The 17,948-nt window shown below is 40.8% G+C and overlaps 1 protein-coding gene across 1 annotated transcript in view; it reads right to left on the reverse strand.

The window, feature by feature from the left end:
• LOC129135489 (integrator complex subunit 4-like protein 2) overlaps window positions 1-17,948 on the reverse strand; it is a 49,576-nt gene that overhangs the window by 6,121 nt on the left and 25,507 nt on the right. Inside the window, 5 exon segments of the mRNA XM_054655632.2 lie at window positions 1,997-2,139; window positions 5,621-5,670; window positions 5,673-5,825; window positions 14,424-14,598; window positions 17,015-17,086. Of these exon segments, the coding sequence (XP_054511607.2) occupies window positions 1,997-2,139; window positions 5,621-5,670; window positions 5,673-5,825; window positions 14,424-14,598; window positions 17,015-17,086 (593 nt within the window).

The following is a 17,948-nucleotide window of genomic DNA, read 5'->3' on the forward strand; positions in this document are numbered from 1 at the left end:
AGGTATCAGGCAGGCAGCAAAGTGCTCGGAAAAGGCAGGTCCAGCCCAAGAGCTGAACCACTATTGGTCTAAACCCATCATGGCAATCCCGTTCCCATTTTCCAGTGACTGGTTTGCTGGTAGGCAAGTAAGCCAGTTCTAGACAATGGAGCACGAGAGTATGCTGGCTGGGGAGCTTCTCAGGGATGTTTTTGCAAATCAAAAGAGCAATGCATGAAAGGGAATGACCCTTCCTTTCTGTCTTGAGATATTATCTTATGAGGCAGCCATCTTACAACTATGAGAAGAAAGCCGGCCGGGTGCGGTGCCTCACGCCTATAATCCCAACACTTTGTGAGGCCAAGATGACTGGATCAGGAGGTCAAAGATCAAGACCATCCTGGCCAACATGGTGAAACCCCATCTCTGCTAAAAATACAAAAATTAGCTGGGCATGGCGGCACGGGCCTGTAGTCCCAGCTACTCGGGAGGCTGAGGCAGGAGAATCGCTTGAACCTGGGAGGCGGAGGTTCAGTGAGCCGATATTATGCCAATGCACTCCACCCTGGCGATAAAGAGAGACTCTGTCTCAAAAAAAAAAAAAAAAAAAAGAAAAAGAGCCAAGAGAACTGCAGAGCAACCAAAGAGAGCCCTGTTGAATGACCAATCCTGAAACCAACCTTCTGACCTCGTTATGAAAAAACAGACTTATTGGCTAAGATATTTTTAATCAGATTGTCTTTTTTATTTGTGGGCAAAAACATTCTAATTGATATCCCGGGTGAAGTCCTGAAATCACAGATCTGTCTGAAAGTAAGTAGCCTTATGCAAGTAAATTTTTTCATCTACAAAATGAGATTAAAAGTCATTACTTCATAGAGTTCCTATATGCATTAAATAACTAACATAAAGTACTCAGCAAAGTGTCTGTCACATAGTAAGAACTCAATGTTAGCTATTATAACTACCTGAGGGCCCTTTATAAACTATAAGGAACTATACAAGCAAGGTAATTATATATTTTTATTATTGTTTATGTTTTTTTTTTTGGGGGGGACTGAGTCTTGCTCTGTTGCCCAGGCTGGCATGCAGTGGCACAATCTCGGCTCACTGCAACCTCTGCTTCCAGGGTTCAAGCGATTCTCCTGCCTTTGCCTCCCGAGTAGCTGGGATTACAGGTACGTGCCACTACGCCCAGCAGATTTTTGCATTTTTAGTAGAGATGAGGTTTCACCATGTTGGCCAGGCTGGTCTTGAACTCCTGACCTCAGGTGATCCACCCGCCCCAGCCTCCCAAAGTGCTGGGATTATAGGCGTGAGCCACTGCACCCAGCCAATTAAGTGCACCTTCTAAACCAGAACTTAATGAATAAAAAATAATAAGGCCGGGCACAGTGGCTCATGCCTGTAATCCCAGCACTTTGGGAGGCCAGGGCAGGTGGATTACCTGAGGTCAGGAGTTCAAGACCAGCCTAACCAACATGGTAAAACCCCATCTCTACTAAAAAAAAAAACAAAAATTAGTTGGGTATGGTGGCGTGCACCTATAATCCCAGTTACTCGAGAGGCTGAGGCAGGAGAATCGCTTGAACCCAGGAGGCAGAAGTTGCAGTGAGCTGAGATCACGCCACTGCATTCTAGTCAGGGTGACAAAGCGAGACTCCATCTCAAAAAAAAAAAAGTAACAAAACAAAACACTATATAGGAGAAAGAGGAAATCTAATTAATTTATTTCTATACTTGTAATAGCTACCACAAGGGTTGGTGCGTAGTCAGCACACAGCAGGCACATAATATTTGCTAGGTGGATAGATGCACAAATTAGTAAGTAATCTAAAATGTGATATTCAGCTTAGGAATCAGATTCCTGAGAGCGGTTAAGTTGAATCAGGTTTCTAAAGTAAAGGCAAAATTCAGGGCCGTACTACCCTCAATCTATAAGGATGGAACAAATGTCAGCATTGTACATTTACCACATTATGCGACTCAGTGAGTAAATGGGCAAAAAAGTCATTACTTCCATATGGAGTCCCTATCAGTAGGGTACTTGGTTAAATTTTTCAGCAGCTCCACCAATGCAAGATGAATCCCTTCTTTGGTTGAAACATTAGTACAGCATAAGAGTTCATGAAGAGCCTCTCGAATATCTCTGGATGAATCCTTTTAAAAAAAAGTAATAATAATAGTAGTTACTGTTGGTTAGCAGACTCAGCCTCTGTCTACCATTCCCTTCTCCCCAGCCACCTTCCCATCTAGGGTGGCCATGTAACAAAGTATGTGGAAGTTTTTTGGCTGAAATTCCTGAAATATCTTTCATTTTATTTTTAAAGGACCAGAGGCAGTAGCTTTATCCCCTTTGGTCTTTAACCTTCCTTTTCCATCCTCTCTGGAACTCAATCATGATGCTGAAGGTACAAGAGCCTTTTTGCAACTAGGAAAAAGGACAGGCTAAGAAGAAAGGCTAAGAGAGAGGCTGGGAATGGCCAGTTAGCAGAACACTCAGAACACACACACTTACTAAGTTTGCCATCTTATACAGGCACAGTTTGTGGCATCCCAAAACAATTACAACAGTAACATCAAAGATCACTGATCACAGATCACTGTAACAGATGTAATAATGAAAAAGTTTGAAATATTGCAAGAATTACCAAAATGTGACACAGACATAAAGTGAGCACATGCTATTGGAAAAATGGCACTGATAGACTTGCTCAATGCATGGTTGCCGCAATCTCTCAATTTATTAAAAAAATACAATATCTGCAAAGCCCAATAAAGAGAGGTATACCTGTATGTGCTAAATGGAGGAGTGAGGGAAAGAGTCGATCTATCTGAAGTGAATTTCAAGATTTCAAGAATGAGAAATATTAAAAGAGAGGCAAATCGAAATGTCACTCCTATCCATAAAATTCTGCAACAGTTTTCCATAATGTTAGAATAAAATCCAGACATCTTAAAATGGCCTACAAGGCTCTCCACCTCTCCCTAATCCCCTCTCAGACTTCATTTCATGCCACATTTCTACTTTCTCACTGTGGTTCACTCCTACCGGCTTTCTCTCTATTCTGCAAACACAACAAAGCTCACTTGTGTTTTAGAGCCTTCCCACTAGCTGTTGCCTCTACCTGAAGTTATTCTCCCAGTCTTCACATAGCTAGCTTCTGTTTACCATTCAAGACTCAACTTGAACATCGTCTCCTCAGAAAGTCTTTACTAACCACTCAAATTACAGAGAAATTCCCCATTCCTCCATCATACTGTTTATCTTCTGCAAAACATTTATCACCATCTGAAATCATTTTGTTTGTTTACTCCACCTCTCTTTAGAATATAAGTTTTATGACAGCAGGGATCCTGTCTGTTTTGATATCCCTATATTTCTAATACATAGACAGTGCTTGTTGAATAAAGAAGTGAGTTTTTCTAGGCAGGGTAGGATCTTGACATAGCAGGAAAAAAAAAAAGGCAAATTCCACCTGGAAGGGTCAGCAAGGTAAGGCTCAAAGCAATGAAGCACAGTGACATAGAAAATACAAGGGAGCAGTGCACAGCAGGGTGGAAGAATAGTCTACTGTAAGTTTATATGGGTCTGAACTCCTGAAAAGAATTAAAAAGCAAGGATTCTTTGTGAGTTATATACATAAGTACTCACAAATAAGCATACCTGTGAACAATTCTGTACATCAAAACATAGCTTGGAACATAGCTCAGCTACTCAGCAAACACTTGCCGAGCACCTAATTGTGCCAGACACTGCTGCAAGACATTGGTAATAAAAAAATGAAGAGTCAGCTGGGCACGGTGGCTCACACCATAATCCCAGCACTTTGGGAGGCCAAGGTGGGTGGATCACTTGAGGTCAGGAGTTCGAGACCAGCCCCTGGCCAATATGGTGAAACATCATCTCTACTAAAAAATATGTATATAAAAATTAGTATTGTAGTGCGTGCCTGTAATCCCAGCTACTCAGGAGACTGAGGCAGGAGAATTGCTTGAACCCAGGAGGTGAAGGTTGCAGTAAGCCAAGATCGCACCACTGCACTCCAGCCTGGGGAACAGAGCGAGACTCAGCCTCAAAAAGCAAAAAACAAACAAACAAACAAAAAAACAAAAACAAAAAAAGGAAAGGAAAGGAAAAAGGAAAAGAAAAAGGAAAGGAAAGGGAAACAAAAGGGAAAAGAAAAGTCAAGACACCTTGAGGAGCTCACAGTCTTATGAAATAGAGAATTACTGAAAAATGCTAGAGCAGTATACACAGAGTGCTATGGGAATAGAGTGGTGGCATTTAGCCCACCCAGGGCTGGGAGTAACAGTTAGGGAAGGCTTCCTGGATATGTTACCTAATATAGGCTGTGGGAATAAGTGGACGTCTCCTGGGTTAAAGTGGCAGTTTTGCAAACTGAGGGGGAAATTACATTGAAGGTAAAATTGCGAGGAAAAGCAATATGTGTAGGAAAGTGACTTCAGCATAAAGTTCAAGGTGAGGAATGGTGGAAAAGAAAGCTAAAAAGGAAAGGAGTGGCTACACTATGTATGAGGCCACCCATGAAGAACCACACATAGAATGTAAACTTATTTTTAGGAAAAAATACATGAAAAAATTATAAAGATTTATAATTCAGGAAAAATCTTAGTAGAAGTGCTAAGCAGCTGAGAGAATGGTAGGGACCTTCAAAACCAAAGCACCAGCTATTCTTTAAAGTATGCAGTAGAAATCTGTTACAAGTGTTCTAAAAACTAAGCACCTAATTACTATCCCTTTCACATCTGAACCCCATCTTCCCCAAAAAGGAAACCAGAGGACAAACCCCATTTATGAATACTCTGAAGAACTTGGGTAGTTGCAATTAAAATCCAGACATTTTAGAAAAATAATACAAGAACTACCTAGAGCTGTACGGCCTGGGAAGCAACTCTGTGTTTACATTTTGGTTCAGCCACTAACTCAGACAACTTATTTTTTTCTCTATAAAATTCCCAGGGTAGAATGAATCAATCCCTAAGAGCACTTGCTGCTATAACAGCCTATGATTCACTACAAGAATAAAATCAAATTAAAGGTTGAAAAGAACTCTTCATTATTTAGCCCCTACCTTATCTATAGCCACTTCCTCCACTCTTCCATCTCTTCAACTCTACGCTATCATTATAATAAACTCTTTTTACTTCCTTGAATATATCATATTCTGTCTTATCTCTGCATCTTTAGACATTGCTCCCTCTGTCTGGTACCCTTTCATCCTACCACCAGTGTCACTTCTCCTTTAAAAAAGATGCACTTCAGCTTGAGTGACAGAGTGAGACCCTATCTCAAAAGAAGAAGGAAAAAAAAAAGCCTAGTTAAGTCCTACTCCTCCTTCAAGTGTCCACTACAGCACTTCCTCCTTCTTCCCAACCTCACCTCAGCCAATTCAGGTTAGACACTATGTATTCCCTAGGCATCCTATCCTTTCTTGATCACAGAAAGACCAAGCTTATTCAAATTTCCTGTTTCACAGTCAATTTCTTCCATCTTAGGGGAGGGGTATGGTAAGAAAACAGAACTGTGCTGCCTGATATACTGTTCTGTCACCAATACCTGATTTTAACAGGGGGGGGTGAGGGATGAAGAAATGAGTAACAAATTAGGAACACTCACCTCTAGCACAGCCAGGACAGTGTCAAGCTGATCTTCTCGGAGGGTGATTTGTTAGAGATTTTTCTCATGGTATGTATGGACTGCAGACGTACTTCCTCAGTTTCATCGTTGAACATGTCAACTAGGAAATCAAGGCACTTCTCAGCAAAAGAGGGTGAAGACTGGGCCAACATGCAGAGGGCCTCCACAGCAGCAATACGAACCTCTAGAAAAAAGAACAAATGAAACTGCACATCAGGCTGGGCATAGTGGCTCATGCCTGTAATCCCAACACTTTGGGAGGCCAAGGTAGGCAGACCACTTGAGCCCGCCTATGCAATGTGGTAAAACTCTGTTTCTACCAAAAATATTAAAAAATTAGCTGGCTGTGGTAGTGTGTGCCTGTTCTCTCAGCTACTTGGGAGGCTGAGATGGGAGGATCACTTGAACCTGGGAGGCAGAAATTACAGTTAGCCAAGGTCGTGCCACTGCACTCCAGCCTGGTGACAGAACGAGACCCTATCTCAAAACAAAACACACAAAAAACAAATTAGCCAAGTGTGGTGGCGCACGCCTATAGTCCCATCTACTTGGGAGGCTGAGGCAGGAAGATCACTTGTGCCCAGGAGTTTGAGGCTGCAGTGAGCCATGATCGTGCCACTACACTCCATCCTGGTGACAGACTGGGCCCCTGTCTCAAAAAAAAAAAAAACTCCAAAAACAAAAAAACAAAAACTGCACATCAGCCAGGTGCAGTGCCATACACCAAAGTCCCAGCTACTCAGGAAGCTGAGGTAGGAGGATCATTTGAGCTCAGGAGTTCAAGGCCAGCCTGAGCAACACACTGAAGCCCCATATTTTATATATATATAAAGTAACTCATATCAAATTAAGAGCCATGGGAAAAGTCCAAGATGGATTCCTTCTCCTTCAGGCTGTCTTCTATTCTCTACTCCTCTCATTCTATAAACTCTCCCTGGGAGATCTCTATGCCCACAGTTTCACATACCACCCACCTTAACGTCGATCTAAGAACATGGACTTTAGTATCACAAGGACTATGGCTTCAATCTGACTCCACATATATGTGATGAAGTCACATGTCTGTCTACATTAACTTCAATTGTCTAACTTATCTCAGTATTGCAACCACAGTACTTTTTAAAAAGTCAGTTAGTAAATAATGTTATCATTATTATTAAGATTAAAGTAGACTAAATATCATTGTTCGAATTTTACAGGTAAAATTCAGCAACGTGGATTAACTTGCCTCAAAGTGAATGAGGGCAGGAATAGGACCAATACTCAGGTCTGTTGATTGTAGGCTAAAATCATATAGTGGTTAAGGATACATGCTTGGAATGATAGAGGTCTCAGAGCACACTGTAGTCAATGATCCCTCCACAGTTGGAGGGTGATCTTGAATAAGTAACTCAACTTCCTGGCACCTCAAATTTCTCACCTGGTAAATGGAGATAATACTCATTTCCTTACAGAGTTGTTAGGACTAAATGAGATAATACAGGTAAAGCACATAGGGACTCTGCCTGGCATATTTTAAGGGCTCAATAAGTATCACCTAGGGTATAGGTTTGGGTTCTGTAAGCACCCTGAAAACAGAGGCATGTTTTCCACCCCTTGGCACGCTCAGAACATGTAAACAATAAAGCCACTGATCCGAGGAAGCCCTTTCTTCATTCACTAATAAATGGGTCCTGAACACGTACTATATGCTAGGTGCAGTACTAAGGGCTAGGATACAAAGATGAGAAATGAGTAAGACACAGAAAATGCTCACAAGACTTCTATACATGGTTGTTTTTTTCTAGTGATTCCCATATGCTTCTGTAACAAAATGGACTCTTCCAAAACAAACAAAACAAAAAGTACCTAAAGTTGTGGTTAAAACTCACAAACACAACTTCCTCTTTGTATAAAGAAAGGTTTTATAGACATGTTAAAAGTAGAGTTACTACATTAAAGACAGATGATTCAGGTTTTTCTTGGTAGTTATGAATTCCTCCTTTTCATCAGAAGAGAACAATTTTCTTCACTTCACAATAATATAATTTAAACATGAAATTGCTAATTATAAGGCAAGCTAGAGATAAACCCAAACATGTTAAGTGCTGGCTCTTCCTCCTAGAATTTTAACCATTACACCACACTGACTCATATGTAACGTTTGCAAGTCCACCAAGGCAATCAGGAAGGAATTTCTGATCAGAAAGAGATAATCAGTGTGACCTCAGCTGATACAGTTCCAAGCAGAAGCAAAGAAATGTGGTATTTTACTTTGCCTGAACAGCCAGACTATAAGCAAGAAAATTGACATTTTCCACTGAACTTTTTGGAATGTTGAAGATATGTCGGCCAGGCATGTCATCCCTGTAATCCCAGCACTTTGAGAGGCCAAGGCAGGAGGATCGCTTGAGCCCAGGAGTTCAACACCAGCCTGGGCAACATAGTGAGACCCCCATCTCTATAAAAAAAGTTAATTAAAAATAAATAAATAATATGTCACAGATTCCCCATGGGTACAGAGCAGAGAAAAGGAATCTACTATACTATATTTTAAAAAAGACTGATCCTCAGCATCTGCACATGTATAATTGGGTCCAGACTTAGCTACCTATTAGGTTTGTACTTAGTACTAAAGACACAAAGATGAACAAAAGCAAGACTATCCCCCAGGCTTACAAATAAGAACAGTTAATTGCATTACAGAGTGATGACTGTTGCCATGGAAAAGCACAGGGAATGTAAGAAAATGCATATGAAGAAATATAGCCCAATCAATGGGATCAGAGGTGGCTTTCTGTAATACGTGATCCCTAAAAACAATAACTAAAAGAGCTGCTAAGCCAAAAGAAAGAAAAAGGCTTTTCTAGAAGAAAAGCTGCATGCACAAAGTCCCAAAAAGGAGAGAGAAGATGGATAAATTAGAAGACTAGAAGTATGTGAGGCACTACACTAGAGTGAACAGCCAGCGAAATAAGGCTCCATTTCATTCCCAGCAATGCACCCCTAAAACCCAAATTTTCCCAGAATTGTATAAATGTGATAAAATTAGAAAGCTGTCGTACCTGATACCTGGTTATGGTATACTCACTTTTTAAACTTAAGTTAATTTGATTACATCTTAATAACATTTGCAACACGAAGGATAAATCCTTGAGGAGATGGATACCTATCTATATGATGTGATTATTTCATATTTCATGCCTGTATCAAAACATCTCATGTGCCCCTTAAATATATATACTAGTATGGAACCAAAAAAGGGCCCACATAGCCAAGACAATTCTAAGCAAAAAGAACAAAGCTGGAGGCCTCACGCTACCTGACTTCAAACTATACTACAAGGCTACAGTAACCAAAACAGCATAGTACTGGTACCAAAACAGATATATAGACCAATGGAACAGAACAGAGCCCTCAGAAATAACACCACACATCTACAACCATCTGATCTTTGACAAACCTGACAAAAACAACCAACAGGGAAAGGATTCTCTATTTAATAAATGGTGTTAGGAAAACTGGCTAGCCATATGCAGAAAACTGAAACTGGATCCCTTCCTTATACTTCATACAAAAATTAACTCAAGATGGATTAAAGGCTTAAATGTAAGACCTAAAACCATAAAAACCCTAGAAGAAAATCTAGGCAATACCATTCAGGACACAGGCATTGGCAAAGACTTCATGACTAAAACACCAAAAGCAACGGCAACGAAGCCAAAATTGACAACTGGGATCTAATTAAACTAAAGAGCTTCTGCACAGCAAAAGAAACTATCATCAGAGTGAACAGGCAACCTACACAATGGGAGAAAATTTTTGTAACCTATCCATCTGACAAAGAGCTAATATCCAGAATCTACAAGGAACTTAAATTCACACACACAAAAAAGAAAAAAACCATGACCCCATCAAAAAGTGGGCAAAGGATACGAACAGACACTTCTCAAAAGAAGACATTTATGCAACCAACAAACATATTAAAAAAAGCTCATCATCACTGGTCATTAGAGAAATGCAAATCAAAACCACAATGAGATCCCATCTCACACCAGTTAGAATGGCGATCATTAAAAAGTCAGGAAACAACAGATGCTGGAGAAGATGTGGAGAAACAGGAACACTTTTACACTGTTGGTGGGAGTGTAAATTAGTTCAGCCATTGTGGAAGACAGTGTAGTGATTCCTCAAGGATCTAGAACCAGAAATACCATTTGACCCAGCAATCCCATTACTGGGCATATACCCAAAGCCTTATAAATCATTCTACTATAAAAACACATGCACACATATGTTTATTGCAGCACTATTCACAATAGTAAAGACTTGGAACCAACCCAAAGGCCCATCAATGATAGACTGGATAAAGAAAATGTGGCACATATACACCATGGAATACCACGCAGCCATAAAAAAGGATGAGTTCATGTTATTTGCAAGGACATGGATGAAGCTGGAAACCATCATTCTCAGCAAACTAGCACAAGAACAGAAGACCAAACACCGCATGTTCTCACTCATAAGTGGGAGGTGAACAATGAGAACACATGGACACTGCAGGTGGGGGGGCATCACACACTGGGGCCTGTTAGGGGGTGGGGGGCTGGGGGAGGGGTAGCATTAGGAGAAATACCTAACGTAGATGACGGGTTGACGGGTGCAGCAAACCACCATGGCACGTGTATACCTATGTAACAAACCTGCACGTTCTGCACATGTACCCCAGAACTTAAAAGTATAAAAAAAGTATTTAAAAAATCTTAATGGCAAACTGAAAACTGTATAACTAAATCATATAAATGTTAAAAGTGATGAAATTCAGTTGTAGAAACGAAACAAAGCAAAAATGCTAATAGAAACAAAATAGGTTTCAGTTACTCATTTTAGAGTAAAATAGGTTTTAATAACTGGACTTCCTTATTATCCAATATTATTTAAATTGTAATTCATATTTTAAGTTCATAGAGAACCAAAAAGCAGAGGTAGATTTACTTTCTATACATATGGAACATTTTAGAACAAATGATAGGCTAACCCAATTCTTACATCTACTGATGAAAAACTTTCTTTCAAAAATAATATTCTTGCCCTTCTAAGAAGCAGTTCTATCCTGAGGTATGATTGTATAGGCATTTTTAAGACCTGGCACAGGTCTCTGGCACAAATTTACTGTAAAATGTGGACAATCAACATTACCTCACCAGGTCTGTTACCCTTGCTGATAATGAAGAGGCTGGAGTCAATCATCTCAAAGCACTGAAATTCGGAGATGTACGTGAGACAGATAGCATATGGAAATCACATGGGCTTTATAGGATGTCTATTACAAGATGGAGTAATGAGGACCAGCTTTATCCTCCAAGGATGAGACAGAGACAAAATATATGAAACAACAGCATTCCAGACACTGGGCATCTGGCAATAAAGGACTGCAATCCCTGAGAGATGGGAAATAAATGAGGTGATCTCAATGATTACAATTCCGTTTAGAGAGACTCCAGGCACTAGGTCTTCTCTCCCTGAGTTGAGAAGATTGAGCTAGGAGTTTGGGAAGTCCAATGTGGCTAGAGTTCATAGAGCAAATTTCTGGAAAGGAGAGAACTACACAGAGAGACAGAGAGCTTGGGAGATCTGCAGATGGTCGCCTCGAGTCTTCAGCTGAATTCTGATCTGTGCGACAGAGACCATCTGAGGCCTGGAAAAGAACCACTGAAAACAATGAGAGGAAACAATCTCCAGAGGTCACACAGGGCCTATAAAACCACAGTTAACTTAGAAGAATTTTGCAGCCAGGTGTGGTGGCTTATGTCTGTCATCCTAAAACTCTGGGAGGCCGAGGTGGCCGGATTGCTTGAGGCCAGGACTTCAAGCCTGGCCTGGGCAACATGGCAAAACCCATCTCTACAAAAAATACAAAAATCAGCCAGGTGTGGTGGTGTCCACCTGTGGTCCTAGTTACTTAGGAGGCTGAGGTGGGAAGGTTGTTTGAGCCTAGGAGGTCAAGGCTGCAGCGAGCCGTGACTGTACCTTGGCACTCCAGCCTGGGCAACAGAGCAAGATCCTGTCTCAAAAAAAAAAAAAAAGAAAGAAAGAAAGAGAGAAAAAAGCAAAGAAGAGGTTTTGTGCTTCAAGTAGTGAAAAAGAAGAGTTTTTTGCTTCACTAGTGGAGAAAAGTAAGCTGTAGGCTAAATGCTACTCTAATCCTGCCTAACAAAGTATAAGACCTGAAAAAATGGATCCCAGAACAAAGCTCAAAAATATTTATAGGAATAAAATAATGTTCAGTATCCAATAAAGTGAAATCTATAATGTCTGGCATCCAATTAAAAATTATCAGACATGAAAAGACACAGGATGGAATATACACAGGATGAATATATAATACTGGAGGAAAAAAAAATCAATCAAAACCAACCTAGGAATCACAGAAATAATAGTCCTAGTAAACAAGGATAGTAAGACAATTATAAACATATTATCTGTTGACAAAGCTAGAGGAAAGATTAAGTATGTTAAGAAAGACATGGTAGATACTAAAAAGACCCAAACTCTTTCTTCTTTTTTTTTGAGACAGGGTCTTGCTCTGTCACCCAGACTGGAGTGCACTCGTGTGATCATGGCTCCCTGCAACCTCTAACTCCTGGGCTCAAGCAATCCTCCTGCCTCAGCCTCCCAAGTAGCTGGGACTAAAGGCAATGCACAACCATGTCTGGCTAATTTTAAATTTTTTGTAGAGATAGGGTCTCCTTATGTGGTCCAGGGTGGAAAAAACCCAAATTCTAATCAAACTTCTAGAGACAGAAACTACATGTCTGAGATGAAAAATATACTGGGTGGGATTAACATCAGATTATATCTTGCAACACTCAAAGACAAAGCAATAGATACTATCTAAAATCAAACACAAAGAGAAAATAAAAACTGGAGAAAGAAAGGAAGGAAGGAAGGAAGGAATAATAGAGCATCAGTGAGCTGTAAAACAATGTCAGTATCCTAATGCATGTGTAATGAAAGTCGCCAAAGGGCCTGTAGAGTCAGAGAAATTTAAAAAAATAATAGTGGCTGGGTATGGTGGCTCACACCTGTAATCCCAGCACTTTGGGAGGCTGAAGCGCGCAGATAAGTTGAGCTCAGGGGTTTGAGACCAGCCTCGGCAACATGGCAAAACCCCGTCTCTACTAAAATACAGAAATTAGCCGAGAGTGGTGGCGGGCACCTGCAGTCCCAACTACTGGGGAGGCTGAAGCATGAGAATTGCCTGAACTCAGGATGCAGAGATTGCAGTGAGCCAAGATCACACCACTGCACTTCAGCCTGGGCAAAACTCTGTCCCCGCCACACCCCCCGAAAAAAAAAGAGAGAGAAAGAAATAATAGCAAAAAAAAAATTTCCAACTGTGATGAAAACTATTTGATTCAAGAAGCTCAACAAACTCCAAACAAAAGAAACATGACATGAACTATACCATACCTAGGCATATCATAATCAAATTGTTTAAAACCAGTGATAAAGAGAAATCTTAAAAGCAGCTTGAGATAAAAAGACACATTATATACAGAGGAAGATAAAAACGACAGCAGATTTCTCAACAGAAAACTATGGAGCAATATCATTAAAAGACTGGTAGAGGCCACGCACAGTGGCTCACGCCCGCAATCTCAACACTTTAGGAGGCCAAGGCAAAAGGATCACTTGAGTCCAGGAGCTCAAGACTGGCTTGGACAATATAGGGAGGCCCTGTCTCTGCAAAAAATTAAAAAATTAGCCGGGCATGGTGACATGTGCTTCTGGTCCCAGCTACTCGAGAGGCTGAGGTGGGAGGATTGCTTGGGTCCAGGAAGTCAAGGCTTCAGTGAGCTGTGATCACACCACTACACTCTAGCCTGGGTGACACAGTGAGACCCTGTCTCAAAAAACAAAAAAGTCTCTTGGGAAAAAAAACTTATTAATCTAGAATTGGATTCCCACAAAAATATCTTTCTATATTTATTTATTTATTTATTTTTTGAGACAGAGTTTTGCTCTGTTGCTTGCCCAGGCTGGAGTGCTGTGGCACGATCTCAGCTCACTGCAACCTCTGCCTCCTGAGTTCAAGTGATTCTTGTGTCTGAGCCTCTCTAGCAGTTGAGATTACAGGTGCATGCCACCATACCAGCTATTTTTTGTATTTTTAGTAGATCCAGGGTTTCACCATGTTAACCAGGCTGGTCTTGAACTCCTGGCCTCAAGTGATCCTCCAGCCTCAGCCTCCCAAAGTGCTGGGATTACAGGTGTGAGCCACCACGCCTGGCCCAAAAATATCTTTCAAAAATGAAGGTGAAATAAAATATTCATCAGTCATATAAAGGTTTGGCAGTCAGACATACCTAGGTTTAAATCTTGCTCTGTCTCTTACTAGCTGGGTAAGTAATATCAAGTTATTATTTTTATTAATATCAATTTTAATTACCAATTATTAAGTGCTTATTATAAATAGGCACATGTATTATGCCAAGTGCTTTATGTATACAGAACCTCATTTAATTCTCACAACTCAGAAAGATAGTTATTATTATCCCTGTTTTATAAAAATGCTGGAATTTAAATATAGATTGACTGAACCCAAATCTCTTGCTCTTTACCATTGTCTCATACTACTAGGGCCTCAGTCTCTTCTGTGTGTAAAATAAAAAGCATAGTAAGTACTTCCCAGAGTTACTGTGAGGACTAAATGAAACGATACATGTGTATCACCCAGTACAATGCCTGACACACAGCAGTCACTTAAAGAGTGCTATTGCTATTATACAGTCATACTTACCATACATCTCATCTTCCAACCCATGAAAAAAAGCTCCACAAGCTCGTGACTCAATCAAGTACACAGCCCCGGTATCTACTTCTTCCTTGAGAGCATCATCTCCCCACTTTCTGCCACTGGAAAACTCCCCTGAACTGTAAAGTTCCTTGGCACGCTCATGTGCAGTACGTTTCCTCTGCAGAGGACAACAACAATTACCAATTGTAGAAGGTTCATGAAGGAACACTAAGATGAACCCTGAGAACATGGGAAGGCAGAAAATAAAACTGCTCTTTGAGAGTTACGTTTGTAAAAATTATCAGTAGTTCATACAAGAGAAACGCAAATTCAACTTAAAATGAAACCAAAGCCTTGCTGGTCTATAATAGCTGAAAGTACCTAATTAAAGAGGATAAAGATAGCTGAAGAATGTGTTAAGAAAGTTGGTTATGTTTGCTGTGGCAGCAACATAGGAAAAGAGAGAGCCAGAGAGGCAAATAATGGCAGTGCCCCTCCAAAAACCATCTTGGGTAGACAATACATTGACTCTAAGAAAACAATTATCGGGCAGGGAGCAGGTGGCTCACACCTGTAATCCCAGCACTTTGGGAGGCCAAGGCAGGCTGATCATGAGGTCAGGAGATTGAGACCATCCTGGCCAACATGTTGAAACTCCATCTTTACTATAAGTACAAAAATTAGCTGGGCGTGGTGGCACGTGCCTGTAGTCCCAGCTACTCAGGAGGTGGAGGTTGCAGTGAGCCGAGATCATGCCACTGCACTCCAGCCTGGCGACAGAGTGAGACTCCGCCTCAAAAAAAAAAAATTATCTTCAGTCTCAGTAAAAGTATTTTTCTATTTGGCAACATTGCGTTCTATTTCAGCTACAGTACAGTCACTAAATAATCTAGTAAACTCACTTTACACAGAGATTGCCTAAGGTGGAATATACCGGTTAGTCTATCCAGTCCACTTGACAGTTGTGATGACAGTTCTCATCACAAATGAATGACCTGGCACTCTGCTTTATACATCAGCCTCTCATGAAACCCCACCTCTAAAAAACTACAAAAAATTAGCCGGGTGTGGTGGTACACACCTGTAGTCCCAGCTACTCAGGAGGCCGACGTGAGAGGATCACTTGAGCCTGGGAGGCAGAGGTTGCAGTGAACCAAGATCGCACCACTGCACTCCAGCCTGGGCGGCAGAGGTTGCAGTGAACCAAGATCGCACCACTGCACTCCAGCCTGGGCGACAGAGCGAGACCCTGTCTCAAGCAAAACAAAACAAAACAAACAAACAAACAAACAAAAAAACTATGCACCAGAAAAAGAGCTGAGAGACATATACCAAAATGATCAAAGTCATTATATTAGGGTAGCAGGCATATGGGTAAATTGTTTTCCTTTCCCTTATCAAAAATTCTACAACTCTATAATATCACTTTTATAATTTCAAAATTGAGGTACTAACAATGAATGTACATATTATTTTCTCAGACTCAAATTTGCTTCTGCAAACCACGTTAGTGAACCATCACAATCAAAGCTTAAGGGCATTTCATAAGAGGCATTTGGGGCCGGGCACAATGGCTCACATCTGTAATCCCAGCACTTTGGGAGGCAGAGGCAAGAAGACTACCTGGGCTCAGGAGTTCAAGACCAACATGAGGAACAGAGCAAGACCTCATCTCTATTAAAGATAAAAAAAATTAGCTGGGCATGGTGAGGTATGCCTGTAGTCCCAGCTACTCAGGAGGGTGAGGTGGGAGGAATGCTTGAGCCCAGGAGATCAAAGTTGCATTGAGTAATGATTGTGCCACTGCATTCCAGCCTGGGCAACAGAGTGAGACCCAGTTTCAAAAAAAAAAGAAGAAAAAATGGCGTGGGGTGCGGGGTATTTTGTTACTGTTTGGAGAAAGGCTTTACTCAGTCTTTCATGGTAACTGCTGCTGAAAAGGAGTCCTAAAATGTCATACCATCTCACAAAATGAGAATGGGCCTTTGTAGTTCCTAACAAATAGAAAATTAATCTTTTGGGGTTTTCTGGGGGTTTTTTGTTGTTGTTTTTTGGGTTTTGTTTCTTGAGACAGAGTCCCACTCTGTTGCCTAGGCTGGAGTGCAGTGGTGCGATCTCGGCTCACTGCAACCTCTGGTCTCCAGGGTTCAAGTGATTCTCTGCCTCAGTCACCCAAGTAGCTGGGACTACAGGCACATGCCACCACACCTAGCTAATTTTTGTTTTTTAGTTGAGACGGGGTTCATCATGTTGGCCCGACTGGTCTCAAACTCCCGGCCGCAAGTGATCTACCTGCCTCAGCCTCCCAAAGTGCTGGGATTACAGGTGTGAGCCACTGCACCTGGCTTAGAAAATTAATCTTGCCTCTTTTTTGTAAACCATAACCTGTGCAAAGTATTTCATTACAATAATACGAAATTTAATGAAGTCACTTGTTATTTGCTTCAATTTACTAAGATTTTAAATTAAAATGTAATACAGTTATCATACATTAATTTAACAAATGCTGCTAAGTTAAATCAACACAATTCACAATACTGCCCCCCTACATTGGTTACAGAAACCCAGTTTAAACAACAAAGAATAAAAAGTACCCTCAGATCTGACATCAGCTTCTTATCAAGGGTCTGCTCCAAGAAATGAGAACTGACTTGCTCCATAGAGCCCTATAAAAAGAAAAATCCAGAGCATATAAAACAACTTTTATGATTTGAACATTATCTTAAAATTCAGTCTATAGCCAATTTAAGTGCATAAAGATAATATTATTCATGACAGTAAAGATGCTATGGGTTCTGAATCAGCAGGAAAATAAAAATATTAGCAGCAGCTAACACCTAAATAGAGCTTACTATGTGTCACCTACTGTGCTTTTTTTTTTTTTTTTTTTTTCTTCCCTGAGATGGAGTTTTGCTCTTGTCACCCAGGCTGGAGTGCAGTGGCATGATCTCAGCTCATTGCAACCTCCGCCACCCAGGTTCAAGCAATTCTCCTGCCTCAGCCTCCTGCGTAGCTGGATTACAGGTGCCCGCCACCATGCCCAGCTAATTTTTTGTATTTTTAGTAGAGACAGGGTTTCACCACGTTGGGCAGGCTAGTCTCAAACTCCTGACCTCAGGTGATCTGCCTGCCTCGGCCTCCCAAAGTGCTGGGATTACAGGCGTGAGCCACCACGCCCGGCCACTATGTGTCATGTACTATTCTAAGGGCTTTAGACGTATATTAACTCATTTAAATCCTCACTATAACCCTGAGAAGTAAATACTATATTAGTCCCATTTTGTATATGGAGAAAAGACACAAAAAGATTAAATAACATATTGACGGTCACAAAGAATAAATTCCAGAGCTAGGAGATAAATCCAGGCTCCAAAATCCTTTCCCTTAACGACTACTCTCCACTCCTTTTCATTCTTCTTTCCATTCATCTGTTCATTCATTCATGCATTCAATTAAACAAATATTTAGCAACCATTCAATTCTATGTCTACAGTTACCAGGAACAAGAATACAAAAATAAAAAGACAA

This window comes from Pan troglodytes, chromosome 6 (assembly GCF_028858775.2).
Source record: "Pan troglodytes isolate AG18354 chromosome 6, NHGRI_mPanTro3-v2.0_pri, whole genome shotgun sequence".
Taxonomy (NCBI): Eukaryota; Metazoa; Chordata; class Mammalia; order Primates; family Hominidae; genus Pan; species Pan troglodytes.